The sequence below is a fragment of the Erigeron canadensis genome, chromosome 6, assembly GCF_010389155.1.
Source record: "Erigeron canadensis isolate Cc75 chromosome 6, C_canadensis_v1, whole genome shotgun sequence".
Classification (NCBI taxonomy): domain Eukaryota; kingdom Viridiplantae; phylum Streptophyta; class Magnoliopsida; order Asterales; family Asteraceae; genus Erigeron; species Erigeron canadensis.
Window position 1 is genome coordinate 21653911 of NC_057766.1, and position 21007 is coordinate 21674917.

The following is a 21007-nucleotide window of genomic DNA, read 5'->3' on the forward strand; positions in this document are numbered from 1 at the left end:
ATCTGGAATTACATAAAGCCACAAACAATATCATGACACAAAAAATAACATTATTAAAAAAAGAAAAAGAAAACATTGGGAAAACATAAAAACATAATAAAAAGATCAGAAATCATCATCCTGACATAGTATTTGTTTGTTCTTCAGGAGGAAATATTATTTTGTGACACGATGAAGACACGATCTAACCAATGGTGTCACACCATGACACAACAATAATACGACCATGACACGCCATTAGAAACGACCTTAATAAATAATATCGACAAAATGGTCAATAGATCATTTGGAAAAAATCAAAATAATAACATGATTAGACTCATGTATTTAAGTCAAAAGACTTGTTTTTCTTGAATTATTTGAACATCGAAAGACTCATAAATTTGTATTGGTTCTATTTTTTGGTTTTCTATAACTAATCTTTTTCTTTAATGGTAAATTTGTATAGGAAACCCATGATAAAAAATCCCGTGTTCATTTTTATGGGTATTTTGCTCAAATCAAGATTTGAACCCAATATCTTGGCTTTAACGTATACCAAAACATTTATTGATTTCAGACTTAGTATTTCTCATAATTTTATACTTCGACACGCACAAATTACAAAATGTTCCAAAAATAATTTGTTCACCTTAAAAGTAGTGACACAATTTTTATATTTAAATCATGAATTTATTATATCTCACACTTTTGAATTTATATTTCACATACCATAACTTTAAGTTTAAATAAAACAAAACTTCAACTCTAAAAAGGAAAGAAAAAAAACACATTTTTGGATAAACATCAACAACTAATTAATCAAATAAGTCAAAACTCAAAATAAACTTAAAATATCATCACAAAATTATTGTCCCCTCCTACTTTTGTATGAAAAGCCAACAAAAAAAAAAAGTCACTTGTAACCCCCCACCATTAATAATAAATACACAAATCCATCTGTTTTGTTTCTATAATAAAATCACTTTCATTACAATATATATGTATTGTCTTCATCTCACATTTTGATCATCTTCTTATTAGTTCCATTTTTATTTTTGTTCTTTACACTCCAGTAGATTACACTTTCATGCTGTAATCTTTTATTGTATTTAATTTAATTAATGAATATTAAAAATAATTCAAAAATGGCGGCGAAGCAAGGAGTGCCGAAGCCTAAGAAATCGAACGTGAAGCATTCGAATTCTAAACAGAATAATATTAAGAAAATTGTTTCAAAAGCTTCAGCGGCAGTTGATAAGCCGCCGGAGAAAGAAAATGTCACTGTTACCGTCCGTTTTCGGCCTCTCAGGTCTGGTCTTCAACTTCTTCTCTCATACCTTTACATTTTTTTAATATATATTATATTATATGTATATATATATAGGGGATGGTAATATAAGGGTATCTAAGCTTAATGGTGAAACACTCACATATTGTTTTTTCAATCCATAAAAATAATGGGGCCATTTATTTATTCATTAAACAATTAATAGTAAAATATTAGTAGCTGAGGGTTCCACACCTAAGCTTAGGTGCCGGACAACCTTATATTTCCTTTTCCCATCTATATGTGTGTGTGTGGAAATGTTATTGATATAAATTTTCTATGTATTTTATTTGTTGGTTGTTTCAATCATTGATATTTGTACTTTTATGTGTTTTTCTTTATAGAATGCAAGCTGGGTACATATAATAAAATAAAATGAATTAATGACTCATTTACTTTTTAAATTCTAAAATGGATGAATTTGTTATTTTTAGGAGTGTTTGTAAAACTACGATACGAAGGTCCTGTATTAGCAACAACATCACAGTTAGTTGAGCAATATCCGAATAATTTGCTACACGGTGACAATTTGGTCAAACTTTGGTTATAAATTTGGGCAAAACTTGGTCACTAGTCGATACTTGTTGTTAACATAATCAAATATCGGTTTAAGGTACTTAAACTATGGTGTTAATGTTTCTAAACATACTTTTAGGGTCTTAGGAACAATCTTGTTTATGTTTCTACTCTCTAGTCTATTTCAATACATATAATTTCAAAGTTTCTTATCCTCATACAAAAATTCCTATACCCGGGTACTCTCCGAGTACTCTTGATTAGTCCGAGTCTCTTTGAAATATCCTCACCCGAGCTGATTCTGAGCGGGGATTTTTACAACCTTAGTTAGTTGTTCCTTTGTTCGTGCCCTAGGGTTGTAGTTAGTGTGCATAAAAAAAATAATATATTTCTCATATCAAAAGCCCCCCTATGACATCGGAAAGGATCATGGGATTAGGAAAAGAAAGAAAAGCCCCCCTCCCCGATTTATATGATATAAGTAAATTATTATATGCACGTTAATACGGATTGTCATTAGCAAGACCCCTTATATTAATGTGTTGTATGATTGTAAAATGGATGAATGAACTTGAATTTGGATAAGTAACATATTTGATTTAGGCTATGAATAGAAAGGAATGAATTTAGATAAGCAATACCAAAAATTTAATTAGTTAAATAAATAAATGATGCCAAAATGCCAAAAACCATTGAGTAGTTACTAATTGATAATTGTTAATCACTTAGTATTAGTTAATTAGTTAGAAGTGTCATGTCTTGTTTCAAAATGCTCTGCATGTAATTAAAAATGCCTTTTCTTATAGTACTCATTCTAGAATTTCTTCAATTATGTTTTACTTATATAGATAGATGTAGGTTTGATGATTCATAATTTTCATGAAACTGTTTAATGTGTAAAAGTGTGATCAACTCAACTATAGTAGTGAATTGGTTGTTTCTCATATATTTGTCTAGGGCATGATGGGTTCAAAGTGGGCAATGAGAAATGGAATGCAACATAATGGCATGGGAAATGTTATTTACTCTCCCAAATCTTCTAAGTAATTTCCCACTACCTACTTTTGGGTAATTACACATGGAATCATACATGACTTGACCCCATCTTTGATCATTATCATTCCCGACTCTTGAAAACCCCCAACCAAGAAACTCCTTGATTTTGTTGTATGATCATAATTTCAAAAAATATTATGTGTATGTGTTTGTGTTTGTGGGCGTGCATACTTAGATATGTTGTATGTATTGTATATAGTATATGTATATGTATACGTATTGCTTTATAGTTGACTTTTATTTAAATTAAAATGATAAATTTGTTGAATAGTGCGAGGGAAATACGACAAGAGGAAGAGATTGCATGGTATGCTGATGGAGAAACTATTGTGCGAAATGAGCATACTTCAATTGCTTATGCATATGGTATGTATACATTTGTTATGCTCACTTGTTAAAGTTTAGTTGGAATTTACTGCCATGATGTTTGTGAGCATGGAGTCATGTTCTAGAATTTAAAATGAAGAAGAGTCCGGCAAAATGAAACCAAACTTAACACGAACTTAATGTCTGGTCAGTTATCCTTCTTCTAACACCTTTCTTGAATTGCAAGGACGAAGGTGATGATTTTTTTTTCTTTAACTCAATTTTGTGGGTTTAATCATTAATGAGGATTATAAGAGAACGGATTAACAAGATAAAGAAAGATAATTCTCATTAATGTTAGACATAAAACAAGGTTTTAACTTAAATCGGCCGATTAAACTATAAACTTAAATCAGCCGTTAGTTGGTATATCACGATCGTTTTTAGATTTTTATGCAACCTATGCTTTTCTCCATGTATCCTTAATGTTTCCTAGTCCACCACATTGCTTAAACACATCATTTTCGCGATTTAGCGTCAAACAATTTTGCCATCAAGATTGAGATCGGTAAATACCATTGTTTCCCTTCATTTGCTCTTATAGGAAGAGACCTCCAATATGCCTGGGTATCAAATTGAGCCAAGATGGACTTAAGTTGTCGTTTGGTTCTTGGATCGCAATGGAATTGAAATTGTTTAAAATTGTTCTAAGTTGGGTCACGAAGGAATTTGAGATGTAAGGAATTCCTTTAATCAATAGAATTTTATACTATTTCAACATTTCTTAGAAATCCTCCATTTTAATGAGAAGAAAAGTTAAATAGTCTCAAATTCCATTCGTTGTAGAAATTCATTGCATTTCAAATTACTTCGTTACCTAACTTAGAACAATTTTGAAGGTAAAAGTTTCTAATTCCAATTCCAATTCCATTGCATTCCACTAACAAAGCGGCAAGGTGTGTATTCTCTCTTGTTTGCATATCTGTGATTAAGGCATTCATGACCTTTCGGTTTGGGCAATCATGTACAAATCCATCCTTTGCTAATGGAGATTTTAATCCTTTTAACACATCGTGTTCTAGGTCAGAGGTTCACTTATATCTTTACTTCCCTTGAACTAATTTTCCCTAGATGAGCTCTTTCAGTTTGAGGTACAACTGTACAAGTATAATAAACACAATGACATTATCAAAGATATGCACAATAAGCCATCAAGTTGAAGTATGATAGTTGTAAAATCTCTAATGTACATAAAGATCATATATTCATATTCGATTCGATTCGCGAAGACTGTGTTGCTGGTCTGTTGCTTCAAATTCCACTTTTTGGGGCATGAAGTGTTCATAAAATGTTTGGAATAATTCACATGTGTTGATTGCACATCACCACATCCATGTTCATGCTCGGTGTTTTTCTTTCTCCACCGAAACTATGCAGACTCCCTACAAAGGTAAGTGCTTCCCTTGACTCAAAGTCTTGTTTGGCGCCAATAAAAAGGTTAATAGTAATCATTGCGTTTTTGTAATCATTAAAATTATTTATATTTGAACCTTTGGGTTAGGAATAATACGACCATCGCCGCTACTATAGGTCTTCATGGAACTTATGTCAACAAACCTCTGCAGATCATTAACCTCTTAGGATGTTGGTTATAGTCTTAGCCTTGTAGGCGCCACTGCCGCCACACCCTGCTAAGCTACTTGTTGATCTCTGTCATTTCATTTAATACATTCATTCTCTGGATAAAGTATTCAAGACAAGAAATAAGGGACTCCATAGCTTTAGATAGACTAACAAGAGTAGATAACTCCTTGACTTGTATCATTTGCCTTATCATTTGGCCCGTTTTGATTACTGTTCTTGTAATACCTTGGATACAACTCTATCACCGATTCCTCACTCTTTGTAATGGTATGATTTCTTCGTAGATTACAAGGTGAGAGTACCTAGGTTGTTGAACCTTTAATACCACTACTCACACGGTTATGTTTTTAACCACTGCAACACTTTGCAATTGCTATTGAGGATAATAAGTGTTCCTTTGAAGGGACGAAAGAGTTGATGGAAGCATTTGCAAGAAGCAATCGAGGCTTTTCCAATGAAGAAAAAACTTCACGCACTTTAAGAATAAAAGAATTCTTATTACAACTCGAGTGAAAAGTAATGAATGAGTATGGAAGCCTTCCTGTCTCTACATGTACTATAAGGGAGAACACTTTCCAAAGAAACTCTACTCATACTTCTATGGACACACATGTTATTCCTCTAGATTAGTCTAACTGTTTGATGGGCTTGACTATTCTTTGATAACAGATAACATACAGAATTCATATTCCATATGGCATAATTTATTCTATTTCTTTCTTTGCATTATGAGTCTCATCTTTCTTTTACTTTACATGTATACAGATCAAGTGTTTGGGCCTACAACCACAACACGTCTCGTGTATGATATTGCAGCACAACATGTGGTTAGTGGTGCTATGGAAGGCATCAATGGTATGTTACTTTTGTTCCTTTGGAGTAACTTTTGTTTTAAATGAGTCCATGTTGCAACTAAATGAATATGAATGCATTGGCATCATGATTATTTTATACCCCCTCTATCCTGCACATACAGACCACTATCAGATTTAGGTAACTTGATTCTGTTTTGTTTAGTTTTTGGCCCACACAAACAGGTTGTGCTCAAATGCTTGTTATTGTTTTTGATTTTTTGTCGAATTGAGTTTATTTGAAACTCATATACATAGTTTTAGGTAGGTCTACATGATTGTTATCTTGTTCTGTTCATACTGGTTGTGCAGCTCTTTTCTTTCATGTCCATTCTGCTATAGAAGATGGCCATCATATTTGAAGACAAGATCAATAACAAACTTAAATTGTTCAAGCTTGTATAGATCATTTTGTACTCCCTTCTCCTCCCAGGATTACTGCTGTAGTTTTCATAATGGATATATTATATTAGTTGTGTTATGTTTCTTTATGGAAAACTTAAATGTGAAGGCTTCCTATACTCTTTCAATATCATTATTGCAAGTATTTATGATATTGATTTTGGTCTGGAAGCTATATTCAAATTTCACTATGAAGTTACCATTTGCAAATGGAAATCGATAAATGTACCACATAAATAGATAAATCTACCACAATGTAGAACCTTCGCTGCATATTGTACAAATATGTGATGCAGAGTTGTGGTAGATTCATCAATTATTGTGGTACTAATATCACCTCCCTTTGCAAATACTTTTACTAGTTAAAATTTCCTGGCACAAAGGGAGTTACTAGGACTGGCAACATTGTCAGGTACCAATGTCCATACCCACGAGGCATCGAAGAGTGGACCTCCATGAGAACCCGCAATGTTGCCAGTCACCTCTACTCAGAATTCAGGTTTTAAAGTGCGAGTATGTGGAGATTTTTCCCCGTGTAAATTTCTGTACTTGATTGTACTTCATTTGTAAAAAAAGGGGGTAATTAGGTGGGAACCCTCTGGTCCCATGTAGTCATGATCCGTCTTGGTACCCAAAGCGCACACCGTATAGAACTCATGCTCGGTGACTCACCATTCTCACACATGGATCACAAGATATAGTTTCTTTACTTGCCTTTGGCAAGATTTGAACCTGTGACTTGTGTGGGCCCGTGTGGTCACATGGTGATGGTACCAGTTAATCTTTGATCAGTTGGTATTGTACTTGATTCGTAGATTATCAATTATATAGTCTTTGTATTCGTGGTTGATGTGCAGATCTATTTGTTGGACATGTTATAGTATGTGGTTGAATAGAAGTTAGCATAGACATGTGACAGGATTGCTGGTGCAATTTAATGAACATACAATACTAAGCCTATTTATGTGACATCATGTTCGCTTGCTTCGAATATTTGAACCTATATGTTCTTTGTCGCTGTTATAATTTTTTCCTAAGTTTCTGGCTTCCTCCATGATTATATTTCTTGAATTCTGTATACTGATGTGAAGTCATAGTTTCACGACTCTTGGTCTCTTACGCAAATATTTTGTGATCAATCATAAGAACAGGCACTATTCTTGCATATGGTGTGACAAGTAGTGGGAAGACTCACACTATGCATGTAAGGTTTTTTTTTTATATGATTTCGTTAACTCTTAAGCTGACATGATTTGTGTGTATGTGTTTGCTTCTATATGTTTCCTTGTAACTTCTGATACCAATGTATTTATTTTGCCTTTCTTGCATATACACACAAGACAGGGAGATCAGAGGTCCCCTGGAATTATTCCATTAGCAGTAAAGGATGCTTTTAGTATCATTCAGGAGGTATGCATGGCTAAACTTTTGACGCCAGTATACTTGTTTTAAGAGAAATATTCATTATGCATCCTTGTGTAATTTTCAGACTCCACAACGTGAATTTCTTCTTCGTCTCTCATATCTGGAGATATACAATGAGGTGAGCATCTGGACACTTTTTAATGGATTTATCTTGTTGCGATTTGCTGCTTGAATTGGAGCCTAGTCTTTCAACCTTAACAACTCAATGGCCTAATATATTTCGTTTGCTAATTGAGCCGCTGTTGCTTTTAGATTTCATTTGTTTTATGTAATCCCAAATCACCCATGCAAATTTGTTTTCTTTTCTTTTATTTTATTTATAAATACGATGTATCATGTATATGCTCGCCCTTCTTTTCTTAGTCACTGAGTTATAACTTTATTTCTTCTCAATGTTTGTTGCCCTTTTTTTCAAGCAATTTGGGTTCCTTTTGTTTGCAATGTTGCTCATTTAAGTTACATTATTACCTAAATATTTCAGGTTGTTAATGACTTATTGAATCCAGCAGGACAACATCTGAGAATAAGAGAGGATAGTCAGGTAAATTTTCATAAAATACATATACTGATACATGTCTTGTTCATCTCCATACCACATCAGTTTTTGTATTTATTAGCGCATCTGGTATATGATTTTATTACATAAAAACCATTTCACTATAGATCAGTAACGTGCAACCATAAACAAGTAGTGCTTAAACAAGTGGTTTGGCATTGCTAAAGAATAGAAGTATTCCAAATAATACCCCTCGTCTCTTTACGGGTTTATGTAAAGGTCAGAAATTCTATTATTCAAAGTGAAAATTTTGGCTGCATAACTTTTAATGGGAATATTACTATGCCACTAACCATAGAAAACTATTTGGATGGTTATACTTATCATCAGTTTAGCCACTCTCCTTCAACTGATAAGAAAGTCGTTTTATCATATTCTAGACCATAATAGGTTTATATTATCCTACCCTAAACAAAGGGTTGTATGTGTAAATATATGATTTATATAAACCCTTGTAATCTCATTATGCAATAACAATAATTCAACAATTTATACAAGGGGAAAATCCATAAAAAAGTAACCTTTTTACACAAATTTTTTATTAAAGGAACCTATTTAGTTTGTCTATTTAAAGGATCCTATTTCTAAAAATTTCGCAATAAAGGGAACGTTGTTAGTTTTTAACGTCAGCCCTCCGTCGACTGCCACGTCCACAGCCACGTCATCAAAATTTCTTATGTGGCCTTTGACTGAAAATACATATGTATGTGTTTTTGTGTATAAAAGGAAATTTTGTATGTGTTTTGTGTTTTTTGAATACATGTGTTTTTGTGTATAAAAGGAGTTTTGACTGACAATTTCACGATTTGAATGTGTTTTTGAATATAAAAACACATATATATGTATTTTCAGTCAAGTCAAAGGCTACGTAAGCAATTTTGATGACGTGGCAGTGGTGACGTGGAACTTAACGGAGGGATGGCGTTAAAAACTAACGACGTTCCCTTTATTGGAAAATTTTTAGAAATGGGATCCTTTAAATAGACGAAAACTAAATAGGGTTCCTTTAATAGGAAATTTGAGTAAAAAGGTTACCTTTTTATGGGTTATTCCCTTTATACAAATTCTATTTTCATAAGAAGTGACTGTCATTTTATTTCTGGAAATACTGGCAAAACCATGGATTTGACTGTCATAAACAAGAATTTATATTAGAGAAATATGTTTTGGATGTTGAAAGTCAGGTTGAACTTCTCTGCATAATTGTTACTAGCACCTCTTCCAATGTTCTAAGCATGCAGGTGGGGCGCATCATGTGCTTGATGTTGATGTATGTTGTTTTTCCATGTGGAACATGAACATTGAGATCATGATGAGTTAATCATCATGTATGATGTGCTTATTCTGTGTCTATTATACTATGGTAGGATAATGTAGTTGCCAGTCTTTTTCATAATGTAGTGATTATTATATCCAATGAATGATTTTGATTTATGTGACCGTCTCTAACCTGGTGATATGATTCTTCTTTTTGTGCAAAGTTAAAAATCACAAACCAAAATATGTTATGCAATGATTGTGTCTTGCAGGGTATCTTTGTTGAAGGTATAAAGGAAGAAGTTGTATTATCTGCTGGTCATGCCTTGTCCATCATTGCAGCTGGAGAAGGTATGCTAATGGTCTCGAGTTTCATGTTTCCCGTCCATGTCAGGTCAGAAGGACATCTATGTTTTATCTTGAAACAAAAGGGTGTTTTCATACATTTACTTCTTTTTTGAATAAGGCGGTCTAGATAGTCTATCTGTCATAACATAAATATAGTCTGAGGCCCCTTCCAATGTGCATGCTGTGCTATGACTAGCTTTTTCTATCTTAAACAAACACGATATAGAAATTGATAGAGAATCTGGACTCAAATACCATACAATTTCAAACGCTTTACAATTGCTCGTTCTCGCGCACATTGAGCATTTTCTAGAACTGTAGTTTTCAATAACTGTTTGGTTGCAATATTTATATGAGATAATGACGATGGTCGCATACTATATGTGTTATAGAATGGTTTGTAGCTATATTGCATTAATTTTTGTTACTTGAAGTTTCATTCCATGGGAAGTAATTGGTGCATTGTTCTTCAATAATACAGAGCAAAGGCATGTTGGTTCCACAAACTTTAATCTGCACAGCAGCAGAAGTCATACAATATTTACGCTGGTAATTTTCAGTGTAATGAAAGTTCTTCTAGGTGTTCTGTTTGTTGTTTTATTGCTGATATAATAGCTTCTTATATACAATAAGCAGTTGTACACAGTATTTATGATGTATCTGAGTGTGTATATTGCTAGAATTATCTTATGCTTAGATACAAGTGACAACTTTTCAGGTTATGTAGTCTAACCAGTAACCATGGAGAAGATGTCTTTTAGGTTTTGTAGGAAGCATTTTTTTCTTTAGTATATCATTTGATATAGTGGATTATAGAGTTGCTGTTACTTATATAACAATCCTGAAGGGTAATCATTGCATGATTTGGTTTTTAAAAAGGATTGGCTTAGATGTTCTTTGCAGTGGTATGCTGTATTCATCTTATTTGGGAAGTTTCTCTCAGAATGTCTCAAGTTTTCAAAGAATGCTAATCAATGAATATAAGTAACAGTTAATGTTGAGAACTTCGGTTCCACACTGAATACAAAATACAACTAAATGACTTATACTTCACATCATAAAAGGATGCCCTATTTCCTTTAATGTTAGCAGTTAGTTCATGAAGTATTAAAACTATTATCATATTATGATTATGATTTTTATTATCTATTTGTTTGTAATTTTTGGAGAACATATCTGTTATTATCATATTTATCTTTTGGCAGACAATTGAGAGTAGTCCCTGTGGTGAAAATTATGAAGGTGAGGCTGTTAACTTGTCACAGCTGGTATGCTCCTGAACCTTATCTTAACATATTTCTATCATCATTCTGACTTTCTTTGTTTAAATGCTTTACTGGTTGATTGTATTGACTGGTTTATTAATTTCTCTCAAAGTGCTGATACCTATATTCATATATATTTTGCATGATGATTTGGTTAAGCTATAATCATTAGCATTTCATCTTGTATTGCAGAACCTCATAGATCTGGCTGGCTCCGAGAGCTCTAAAGCTGAAACTACTGGTATTCGTCGAAAAGAAGGCGCCTACATAAATAAAAGCCTGCTAACTCTTGGAACTGTGAGGCCTCAATCATTGCCATTACTGTATCAGTGTAATCTCCAGTTAATGTCTACTTCCAGTTGCTTATTGTAGATTCTTGTGACTGCAAACCTTCAATTTGTTCTCCGTTTCGAGGGTAAAATAAAAGATAACAGTCATAATAAATTTTCAGACCTTTTTAACTTTAACTTATGTTAATTGCAATGCATCTCTGACTCATGAAATATGAAAACCAGTTATAGATTGCCCATCTTAATTAAAATGCATATTATTATTCTTACTTCATCTTATTACATATTGTGCTGCCAACTTTTAATCTAGATACTTGTTTGTGTGTCTCTTTATCATTCATTATGAGTCCCTCTTCCTCCTGCTTTTGTTATATAGAAGATTAGTTTTATAGTTTAATAGATAGTCGAACAGTTTTATATGCAAGTATGTGGAGTCAGTGGTTTCAATTTCTATTAGATAGAGAAAGAAACACTCATCCATGACCCCTAATATAGTATCCAGAAGGTTACTGGAATAGTTTTCCTTAATTTTATACAAAAATAAATTCTATGTTCTTTATGACATTGTGGCTTTGCGTTGACATAGGAAGTACAAATGACTTGTGTAGAAACCATAGAAAATAAACTGAAAGCTTGGTTAAATGGAAATTAATGGACAATTCACATGATGTAGAATATTTTGCTTAGTGAACTTAAGAGTTGGTCTGTACATTGACATAGTATGAACTTGCTATGACCCCTAATTTACATTCTGAATGGGGCTCCGTTTTCGCATTTACAATTTTTCCTTTCTTTGTTTTATTTTGTTTAGTTTCGCAGGACGATTTACTTCAGAACTTTCTAAATCAGAACTGTTTCAGGTTATGTCAAAACTAACTGATGGGAAGGCTGCTCATATACCATACAGGGACTCAAAGTTGACCAGGCTTCTTCAGTCTTCTTTAAGTGGTCATGGAAGGGTATCTGTAAGTCTTCTATCCAAGTTTCATACTAACATGGTCTTGTGAACACCTAATAGAGTATGAAGTACAAAAGTACAAAACTTCCCTTTAGATTGATTTGGCTACCTGTTCATGGATTCCCATCTATGTTTCTTTGCGCTCAGCTCATCTGCACTGTTACTCCCTCTTCAAGTAATTCAGAGGAGACACATAACACACTAAAGTTCGCCCACCGTGCAAAACACATTGAAATTCAAGCAGCACAAAACAAGGTCAGTGGTTTGAAAACTCTGACTTCAGAGTATCTTTCATTGTCAGTTTCTGGAAATAACCCTGTCTATATTTGCAGATTATTGACGAAAAGTCCCTAATCAAGACATATCAAAACGAAATTAGATGTTTAAAGGAGGAGCTAGAGCAGTTGCAGAGTGGCACTATGATAGTTTCTCAATTGAACCATGCTGAAGGAAATGATGATATTCTCCTCGAAGAAGAGGTTAGAAGCATAACATTTTCCATTTAAATTCTTTGTGCCTGAATGATCAGCGCTATCTTACTTCATAGTATGTATAAACATAAAGAATACATATCTGATATTAAAAGACCAGCTCAGGGACATGTCCTCAGCCATTTCTGTGAAAGAATTGCTCGCCATTAAATGACTTGGCTACTAACATAAAAATAAAGCATATGTACTAAAGCATTACACACCAGCTTGTAGTTAAATCAGGTTTAATTTTTCTGTACGTACTAAATCTGTAAATAATACAAACAACGATCATCTCTGTACTCAAAGTCATATCATTGTGTGACCTAAGCATTCCTTGCAGAAATGGCTCTTTTTGTGCTTTTCCGCTTTTTTACTTCCCTTTTTTTGTTTTATTTTATCTTATAAAGCTGAAAGATGGTCTAGTTAAGACATACTCAAGATTGGAACAAGAAGAGGCTAAAGATGCTTTGTTAAGCCAAATACAAAATCTTAGAAAATTGATCCTAGTCTCCACCAATTCTTCACATCCGTTCACACTTCTGGATCATTCTGCCTCAGAAAGCAAATATGCCTTTGAGGAAGACGAGGTAATTGATTTATTTAGCTGATGTCTTCGCCTCAATCATCTGTCATTGTGAAATTGAGAGTATACTGTGTGCTTTCATTGTGAGTTAACCTCTGTTACAAGAGATACAAAGCTAACATGGTTTCCTAGTTTACCTTTTTTATATAAATAATAATCATCTTATCACCTTTGCACACAATATTACCTTCAATAAGTTTTCGATATAACTTTGTGCTCAACAAGCCAAAAAAGTGATATATCTATTCGTTATATTTTGCAAAGAAAAATATTACTTAAAATGACTTGGTTGATCTCATGAATGGGCAGCTTGCATATCTCCCACAGAGAAGGCAGGACTTAAGTTTGGATGATGAAAACTTGCAGTTGCATGTTACTCTTGACAAATGCATGGAAACAAAGGATGCACTGAAGGAAGATAAAAAAATCAAGAAGCCTGGACTACTTAACTGGTTAAAACCAAGGGTCAGGCTTCCTATCTGATTAATATTTTTAACTGTTTTTTAGATACTTGCTATTATTATGCTAACCTTTTGAGAAACATATTTTTTTACTATTACACCTCATCCTAGAATAATAGTGGTCGGCGTGTTGCACTTTCTTACTCGTGTATCAGTTCTGGGACCACATAAATGAGCTGTTGAAGTTCTATTGTGACGGAATTTCCAAAACAAGAATGTTCAAAATGGTTTTATGTTAGATGAGTCAGGAATCCATAGCTTACCTAGACATGGGCTTCTAAAGTCAAATACTCTAAACATGGCTTGTACATAAATGAGCTGTTGAAGTTCTATTGTGACAGAATTTCCAAAACAAGAATGTTCAAAATGTTATGTTAGATGAGTCAGGAGTCCATGGCTTACCTAGACATGAGCGTCTAAAGTCAAATATTCTAAACATGGCTTGTAGTAGGTGTAGTTTTCATAAGAGTTCCTATAACCTTAAACAGAAAACTTTAAGATTGCATTGATTTGCACGACTTAAAGGGTTAAAACATCTATATGTATACTTTATGGATCTTATATGAAACGCATGAAAACACAGAAAGAATATTATTTTCCGATGTTTTAGTGGGTGTCCTTACTCTTAAAATTCTCTTCATTTTTTTGGGTTTTGGGGGGGTGGGGGGAGGGTGGAGAGATGGGTAAAAAGCTGATTGTGTACTGTGAAGAAATCGCAACATACAGTATTTCACCAAAGAACAGATTTATCATGATTTAACAGATACTTTGGGGAGGGGGGGAGAGATGGGTAAAAAGCTGATTGTGTACTGTGAAGAAATCTTCAATGAATAGGCAATCTTGAAAGTATCTGTTAAACCATGATAAATCTGTTCTTTGGTGAAATACTGTATGTTGCGATTCTTTTTGGTTAAAGCATCCATGTTTGAAGCCTCACTTTATCTATAATTATGGTTGTCAGAATTTACCGAACAAGTGGTCAAACCAGTTGATATATGATGTAAATTTATGCTCGCTCGGTCACTTTCATCTCTCTTAATCTTACTAACCATTTATATTGTTTCTCAACAGAAAAGAGATAGTACCTCAAGGGATTTGACCGCTAGTGATAAATCAAGTAGAGCCAAGTCTACAAGCACACCTTCATCTCCTGCAGATTACCGTGTTCTTCCAATTGAGTCCAGACACTCATACTCTTCACTGTCAGAATGTACATCTGTTGGGTTCTTATCAGAGGCCAGACAAGATCGAGAAACTAACAAGGATGCTTTCTTGCTACAAGAAGCTCATCCGGTATGCAGTTCCCTTCACCTAGTAATCTTATCTATATGAATGAATCAGTATTATCCTATACATAGAGGTGGCAGAATAGGTAGGTCGATAAGGTAGGTCAAAAGGGTTTAGACTGAATCTTCTCACCTTTCTTACGCATTGAAGTACACTGGTTTGGATTAAGGTGTTCCACTAGTACCTTTTCTTGGAAACATTTAAAAATTATTGAAGTGTTGATTATGATCATGAAAACGATATATTTGCGTCATATATCTTATTCAAATAAAAGGATATAGGAGGTTCTATGCATTGGTAATGGACTTTGGGCGAGTTTCAGCCTGCTTAATTGAAATTGACCCATTTAAGTAGAGAGTCCAATATTGCCACCTCCACAGATACATCGGATAAGCAAGGATTAGCCAGATGTTCTGAACATCGTACACGTTGGCAGAGTCTAAGGTTAGGAGATTGTAGTATAACTCTTTTTGGGTAGTGTATAATACCCACCAGGGGTCCTCAATCCTCATTTGGAATTATCTATACTACTGTTAATAAGAATTAAGTGAACACAGTCAAACTTTTAATTCATACAGATGCTAATGTTAACAATGATCTTGACTTAAGAACTCTGGAGTGTATAATTCAGTCTGCACTACTTCAAGAGTTCTCTGATATTTTATTGTTTTTCTTGTATTTGGTTACTCCTGAATCATTTTATGTTATATTATAGATTATTAGTGTAATAATTGTGTTTTTGTTATAATAACTAGTCTATTAAACATTTAAAAATGGAGAAATGTATTTGCAGGTTAGCCATACCTGATACACACTGTTTCCCCCCATACTAATATGTGTGACCATGCCTGACCTGATATCATGTTGACTCTATTTTTTACTGATGAGAATCACTTTTTGAAAATACAGGTGGAAATGATCGAATTAAATGATCAAATCAAACAAACAAATAAACAAATCTCTCTCCTGGAAGACCAAGCTACCAATTCTGTCACGTCATCCCATCACAAAATGGATGATGATCATGATCCTGATGATGAACAATCTCGAGTGAGTGCCTATTTGTTACAGATGTATGCAGTTTTCCTGTTGGTTACTCTGTTCACTTAAATAAATTTCATAATCTGCAGTCTGTAACCATGTTAGAAGCACAATTAAATGAAAAGGCCTATGAACTTGAGGTATGTCTATTTGTTATGTGTTTATGTGTGTGTATGTCTGTATTTTAATACTTCAAAACATTTGTATTTTTCACTTGTGCCTTGGTGAATAAATGTAAAGATATTCAATCATCTTCTTCGACAGGCTCAAGACACAGATAATCAAGTGATTCAAGAGCATTTAAACCGAAAAGTACAATTTCTCACCTAGAACTTTGGTTATTACATGAATGATCTTGTTTTATCTCTAAAAGAACTAATAATTCCTCCAGAACATTGAATACGAAGGACTACAAGAAACAATCGCAGCCTTAAAACAACTTCTTTCCAATGCACATGAATTAAGAATTGGTGAACTTAACACAGAGACAGGACTTACAACAATAAGTGATACTAGTGACACGCTGTTTCAGCAATCTCAGGTTTGTTCCCGCATGACCAGTTATCACATCATTTTTGCTACAAGTGTTTGGTCTTGTTGTAGCAATTGGTTTGCATCATTAATCCTGCTAATGTTTATGTAAATCATTACAAGATATAAAACATTGTGGTTTGTTTTATTATAGAGTTCACACAAAAATAGGTGAGGCAGGGAAAATTTCAAATTATCCTGTTAGTATAAAAGTAGAGGAGGTGAATTGGGCACAAATAGAGGTGGCAAAATGGGCAGCTTGGTTAATGGCTCATAAGTGGGTAAGATAATGCGTGGTCAAATTGGGTTGGGCTGACCTGCCGTTACTTTTTGGGTCACGTTAAATGTAGTATTATATGAATATGTAAAATATTAAAAAATAATATAAGCTTTTTGAAAGATATACAATGTAGTATGTTGTAAGCAATTAAAACACCTTCAACCATAAACTCTATTAAACAAGAGAATATAAGATGTTGTGATCATTCAGATACATGTTAAGCATCTTTTAAGTTTTGACTCATTGAACCCATTCAACCGATACGACCTGTTTTATTTGTTGCTACTTTTTATCATTTAGCCATTTCCTGTATGTTTTCCTGTATGTTCATATAAATGGACTGAAACTGCACCTCTTTCGGAGGGAAAAAAGGCAACTGTTTTTGGAAAATTTAGGTATTATTACGGTGTAAAGTCCAAATTGAACTCCATATCAAAGAACTTGTGTTCTATCAGCAGAATGATGCATAAGAAACATATCCAAGTTAATTCCTAATTTCCTTGTAAACAGGCACTCAAGATTCAACAGCTGCAACAGGAAGTAATCAAGCTTACAGAGTCAAAATACCAGTTGGAATCTGAAAACAAAATCCTGGAAGAAGAGAGCTCATATGCGAAAGAATTAGCCGCTGATGCTGCAATTGAGCTTAAAGCTCTGTCTGAAGAAGTCATGAAACTATTGATCGACAATGAAAGACTATCAGCTGATTTATTAGCAGCACAAAATAACTCTCCAACAGTTCGTGAAACAAGAAGTCCCACTACGAAGAAAAAAGAACAAAGTCCAAGTCAGTCAGATTTGATGAGAGAACTTGCATCGAGCAAGGAGAGGGAGATGGCTTATGAAGCTATCCTCTCCGAAAAGTATAAAAAAGAATCCGAGCTACAACAAACAGTAAAGGAATCAAAACAGCGTGAGTCTTATCTTGAAAAGGAAATTGAAAACATGTGGATTCTTATAAAGGGGCTCAAAAAGCTACAAGGAGCCGAAACCATCATCTCGGATCAAGTAGATAGCCCCCCTTTTTCAGGTTTGAAATGACATCATAAGGTTATAATTTTAAAGATTTGAATTTGTACATGGCAGTGAAAAGGGGTCCTTTTTTTTTTCTTATTGTTTGCAATTTGTATATACAACTAGAGTGGTAGCATTTGGGTTTGGGGTATAAATCTTTGATCCATTGTTTTCTTGCTTCCCTTCGTGTCCATTATTGAGTTGAGTCCATTATTGAGTTGAGTGTAAGTTCCAGCGAGTTTTTGATAAAGGTGTAAATGTTAATGGTGTGTTTTTGAGTGTTGCATACCGCCGTGTACATATATGAGTTGGCAAAGGAAAACATGAACAAAAAAACTTGTTTTACTAAAGTTGATCATTAATATTTTAATTTTCTTGTTTGCTGACTTTTTTAGAACTATGAATCTTGCACTTTACTAGATAAAATAGAACATTATACTTGCATAACTAACATCCCAATATAATGAAAATACAATTCCACAAAGACTACATATCTTGTCCAGATCATCTGCTGAAAAAACAGAACTTGGCAATCCCAGGTCAGTAAACAAACCATGGACCTGAAGCCAATTTTCTTATGTTGCAAACTTCCAATATGAAGATCTTCACAAAAATACAGGGAAAGGTAGATGGTTTTGTTCAAAATGTTAAGGCATACTATATTCAGCGTAATGTGTCAAAGCTTTCACAAAAAAAAATTAAAGATTAAAATGAACACAGTGAAACCATTGCAAATTTGAAATGTATGCAACGGAAACATCATCCCTCTACTCTTTTACCAACTAGCTACTTTTTCATCACCAATAAGCAGATCTCTCAGATCCATTGCTTGATAGGATGGGGAACACAATCACAATTGCCAAAATGAACATGACGTTCTCAAGGACCTAATTCACACGTGATAATCGTGTCATGCCCCATAAAAAACAAATATCAACTACAAATCAAAATCAACCATGTCATGTTCATTCAAGTCTAATCATGTTACCTAACATATATCATCAAAATACCAGTTTACCCATTCATATTTTCAGCTCAGATAGATCACTCATGTTAGTTAACTTGACTAATCAACATTTAATCAGACTACCCAACTGTAACAGCTAAGAAAGCAGATCTTATATCTTTCAAGCATCAACAAAGACTATAACAAACTTCTTGAGTGCCTATCATGCGATCACTATTTCAAATCACTCTGATCACTAACTATACTTGATTCACTTGATAAAGATCAAACAAGTAGCACTAGTAACATAAACAGCGTTAAGAACACTCAACACTAATCAACGAACCCTATAATACTGATAGATAACAACCGTGTGTCATAAACATTAGCATAACTTACATAAGTTGGCCAATAGCGCTTCCTACTCTTTCATACATGGTACTGTATTGTTTAGTTTATTCAAAGGTGGAAAGGAAAGGAGAAGAGAGGGGAAAATTATAAAATACATTCTTAAGATTTTTTTCAAGTGTGGAAAGAGAAGGAGTGGAAAGGATTAGAAGGGGGAGTGTAGTTTTTTGTTTCAAAAGTTTTCCTCTCATTTTTGAGGTGATTAGGAAGGAAAACTTTCTTTACCTCTCTTCTCCTTTCCTCTCTTAAGTTAACTAAACAATAGCGCTTCCTACTCTTTATACGTTAGCCCCTTATCTTAAAAGATGATCAAATAACAATAATGCAGATCAATTACCTACCATTAGCTAGAAACAAGTAAACAAAGAGGGATCCTGTTCTGAGCCTTTCACTAGATCTTTACACAATAATCGTAAAATAACTAAAACATCAGAAAATCGACATCAAATCCAAATCGCAATCATTATAACAATTATAATCAATACAATTCATTCATCCAAAAGTTATTCCTCATTACTACAATCCATCATACTAAACAACATTAAAACAAGTTAACAATCATAAAAGTAAAATCTATAAATAAAAACAAGTAACCTCAGTGATCAAATCCATCGATCAACTCGTCTTGGCAGCATCAGGAATCTGAAACAAACCCGCCCCATTCGCAGCGCCACGAGGGGGTGCAAACCCCAAAAACTTCTGCAAATTAGTCCTAATACTAATAGAACACAAAAAATACAAAAATGCCATTGAACAATCAGTCATATCATCACCAGCTAAACCTCTATGACTCATTTTCTGCACAAGTTTAATTGGAACAAAAGGCAATTTTGCAACAACTTTTCCTTCAAACAAACTATTCAAAAACCCAAAAACAACAAACAAAACCAAAGCCACAACCCCACCTGATTTCAACTTAAACAAAGACAAGTCCCTACTAGATTCTTTTAAGGATGTTTCAACTCGATCAATTTTCTTGCTTTTTGGTTTTTTATTTGTGGGTATTGCGAGATTTGAACTGGGTGATGATTCTTGTTTCATGGTTTCGAGTTTTTTGGAGGCGCGATCGATTGAGGATTTGAGGGATTTGTAAGAATTGGTACGGTAGATCAAAAGGTATGAAATTGATTCACAGATTAAGGCTGTGATAAAGGATATTGCGACTACTGTTAAGCCGTCGGAGTATTTTGATGTGGTGAACATGATTGAAGATGGCATTGATTTGACTTTTTTTTTTGTGTGTGTGTGAGATTGATTGTTGAAGAGAACGAAAAAGATGATGATGATTATTTAGGATTATATAATGAAAAAAACAAAAGAAGTGGTGAAGTTTTATTTTATTTTTTTCTATAGAAAAATACAAAAAAAAAAAAAAAAAAACCCTATTTACCTAAAATTCCTAATAAATAACCTATTTTGTTTTCGTTTATTTAAGGAATACAGTTTTCATAAATTTTTTAATAAGGGGAAGATCGTTAGTTTTAGATGTCAGTCAGACGTTAACATCGTTAGTTTGCTTACGTGGCATCACTAAAACAACTATTCATCTTCTTCTCCCCCTTTCTACTCCATCCGCCGCCCGCCCCCTGTAGCACCACCGCCGTCTGCCACCTCTCCCTCACCGGAAAACAGATTCGGTAGCCACCACAAACAGCCCTCTAAGGTTTTCTTCAACTCTAGACTCCAAATACTCCATAACCAGCACTGCTCCGCTACTGCTTCTGTTCGACTTCCAGCCGCTACCACTCGACTCCATAATCTTTTAAAACAAAACCCATTTCTTTTCTCTTTAAAAACCTA

The 21007-nt window shown here is 33.9% G+C and overlaps 2 protein-coding genes across 2 annotated transcripts; one reads left to right on the forward strand and one right to left on the reverse strand.

Annotated features, from left to right (window-relative positions):
• The first annotated feature begins 1001 nt into the window (after positions 1–1001).
• LOC122602789 (kinesin-like protein KIN-7K, chloroplastic) lies at positions 1002–18223 on the forward strand. The gene is made up of 22 exons (XM_043775386.1): positions 1002–1291; positions 3153–3247; positions 5597–5686; positions 7236–7288; positions 7429–7494; positions 7574–7627; positions 7991–8050; positions 9595–9673; positions 10152–10219; positions 10876–10938; positions 11128–11232; positions 12086–12190; positions 12331–12438; positions 12516–12662; positions 13064–13243; positions 13549–13704; positions 14772–14993; positions 15897–16037; positions 16118–16168; positions 16293–16340; positions 16420–16569; positions 17350–18223. Exons 1-22 carry the CDS (start codon positions 1104–1106, stop codon positions 17878–17880), a joined length of 2760 nt encoding a protein of 919 aa, XP_043631321.1. The 5' UTR covers positions 1002–1103; the 3' UTR covers positions 17881–18223.
• A 1421-nt stretch (positions 18224–19644) lies between these two features.
• Positions 19645–20484, reverse strand: LOC122602790 (calcium load-activated calcium channel-like). The gene has a single exon (XM_043775387.1). The coding sequence runs from the start codon at positions 20423–20425 to the stop codon at positions 19823–19825; it is 603 nt and encodes a 200-aa protein (XP_043631322.1). The 5' UTR covers positions 20426–20484; the 3' UTR covers positions 19645–19822.
• Positions 20485–21007: the final 523 nt, after the last annotated feature.

Excerpts from the sequence above, each read along its gene's own strand:
- LOC122602789 (XM_043775386.1), top strand. The coding sequence starts at position 1,104 with ATGAATATTAAAAATAATTCAAAAATGGCGGCGAAGCAAGGAGTGCCG. Across the intron at positions 7,628-7,990 it reads ATCTGGAGATATACAATGAG|GTTGTTAATGACTTATTGAA; the intron begins GTGAGCATCTGG and ends TAAATATTTCAG. Across the intron at positions 16,038-16,117 it reads CTGATGATGAACAATCTCGA|TCTGTAACCATGTTAGAAGC; the intron begins GTGAGTGCCTAT and ends CATAATCTGCAG.
- LOC122602790 (XM_043775387.1), bottom strand. The coding sequence starts at position 20,425 with ATGCCATCTTCAATCATGTTCACCACATCAAAATACTCCGACGGCTTA.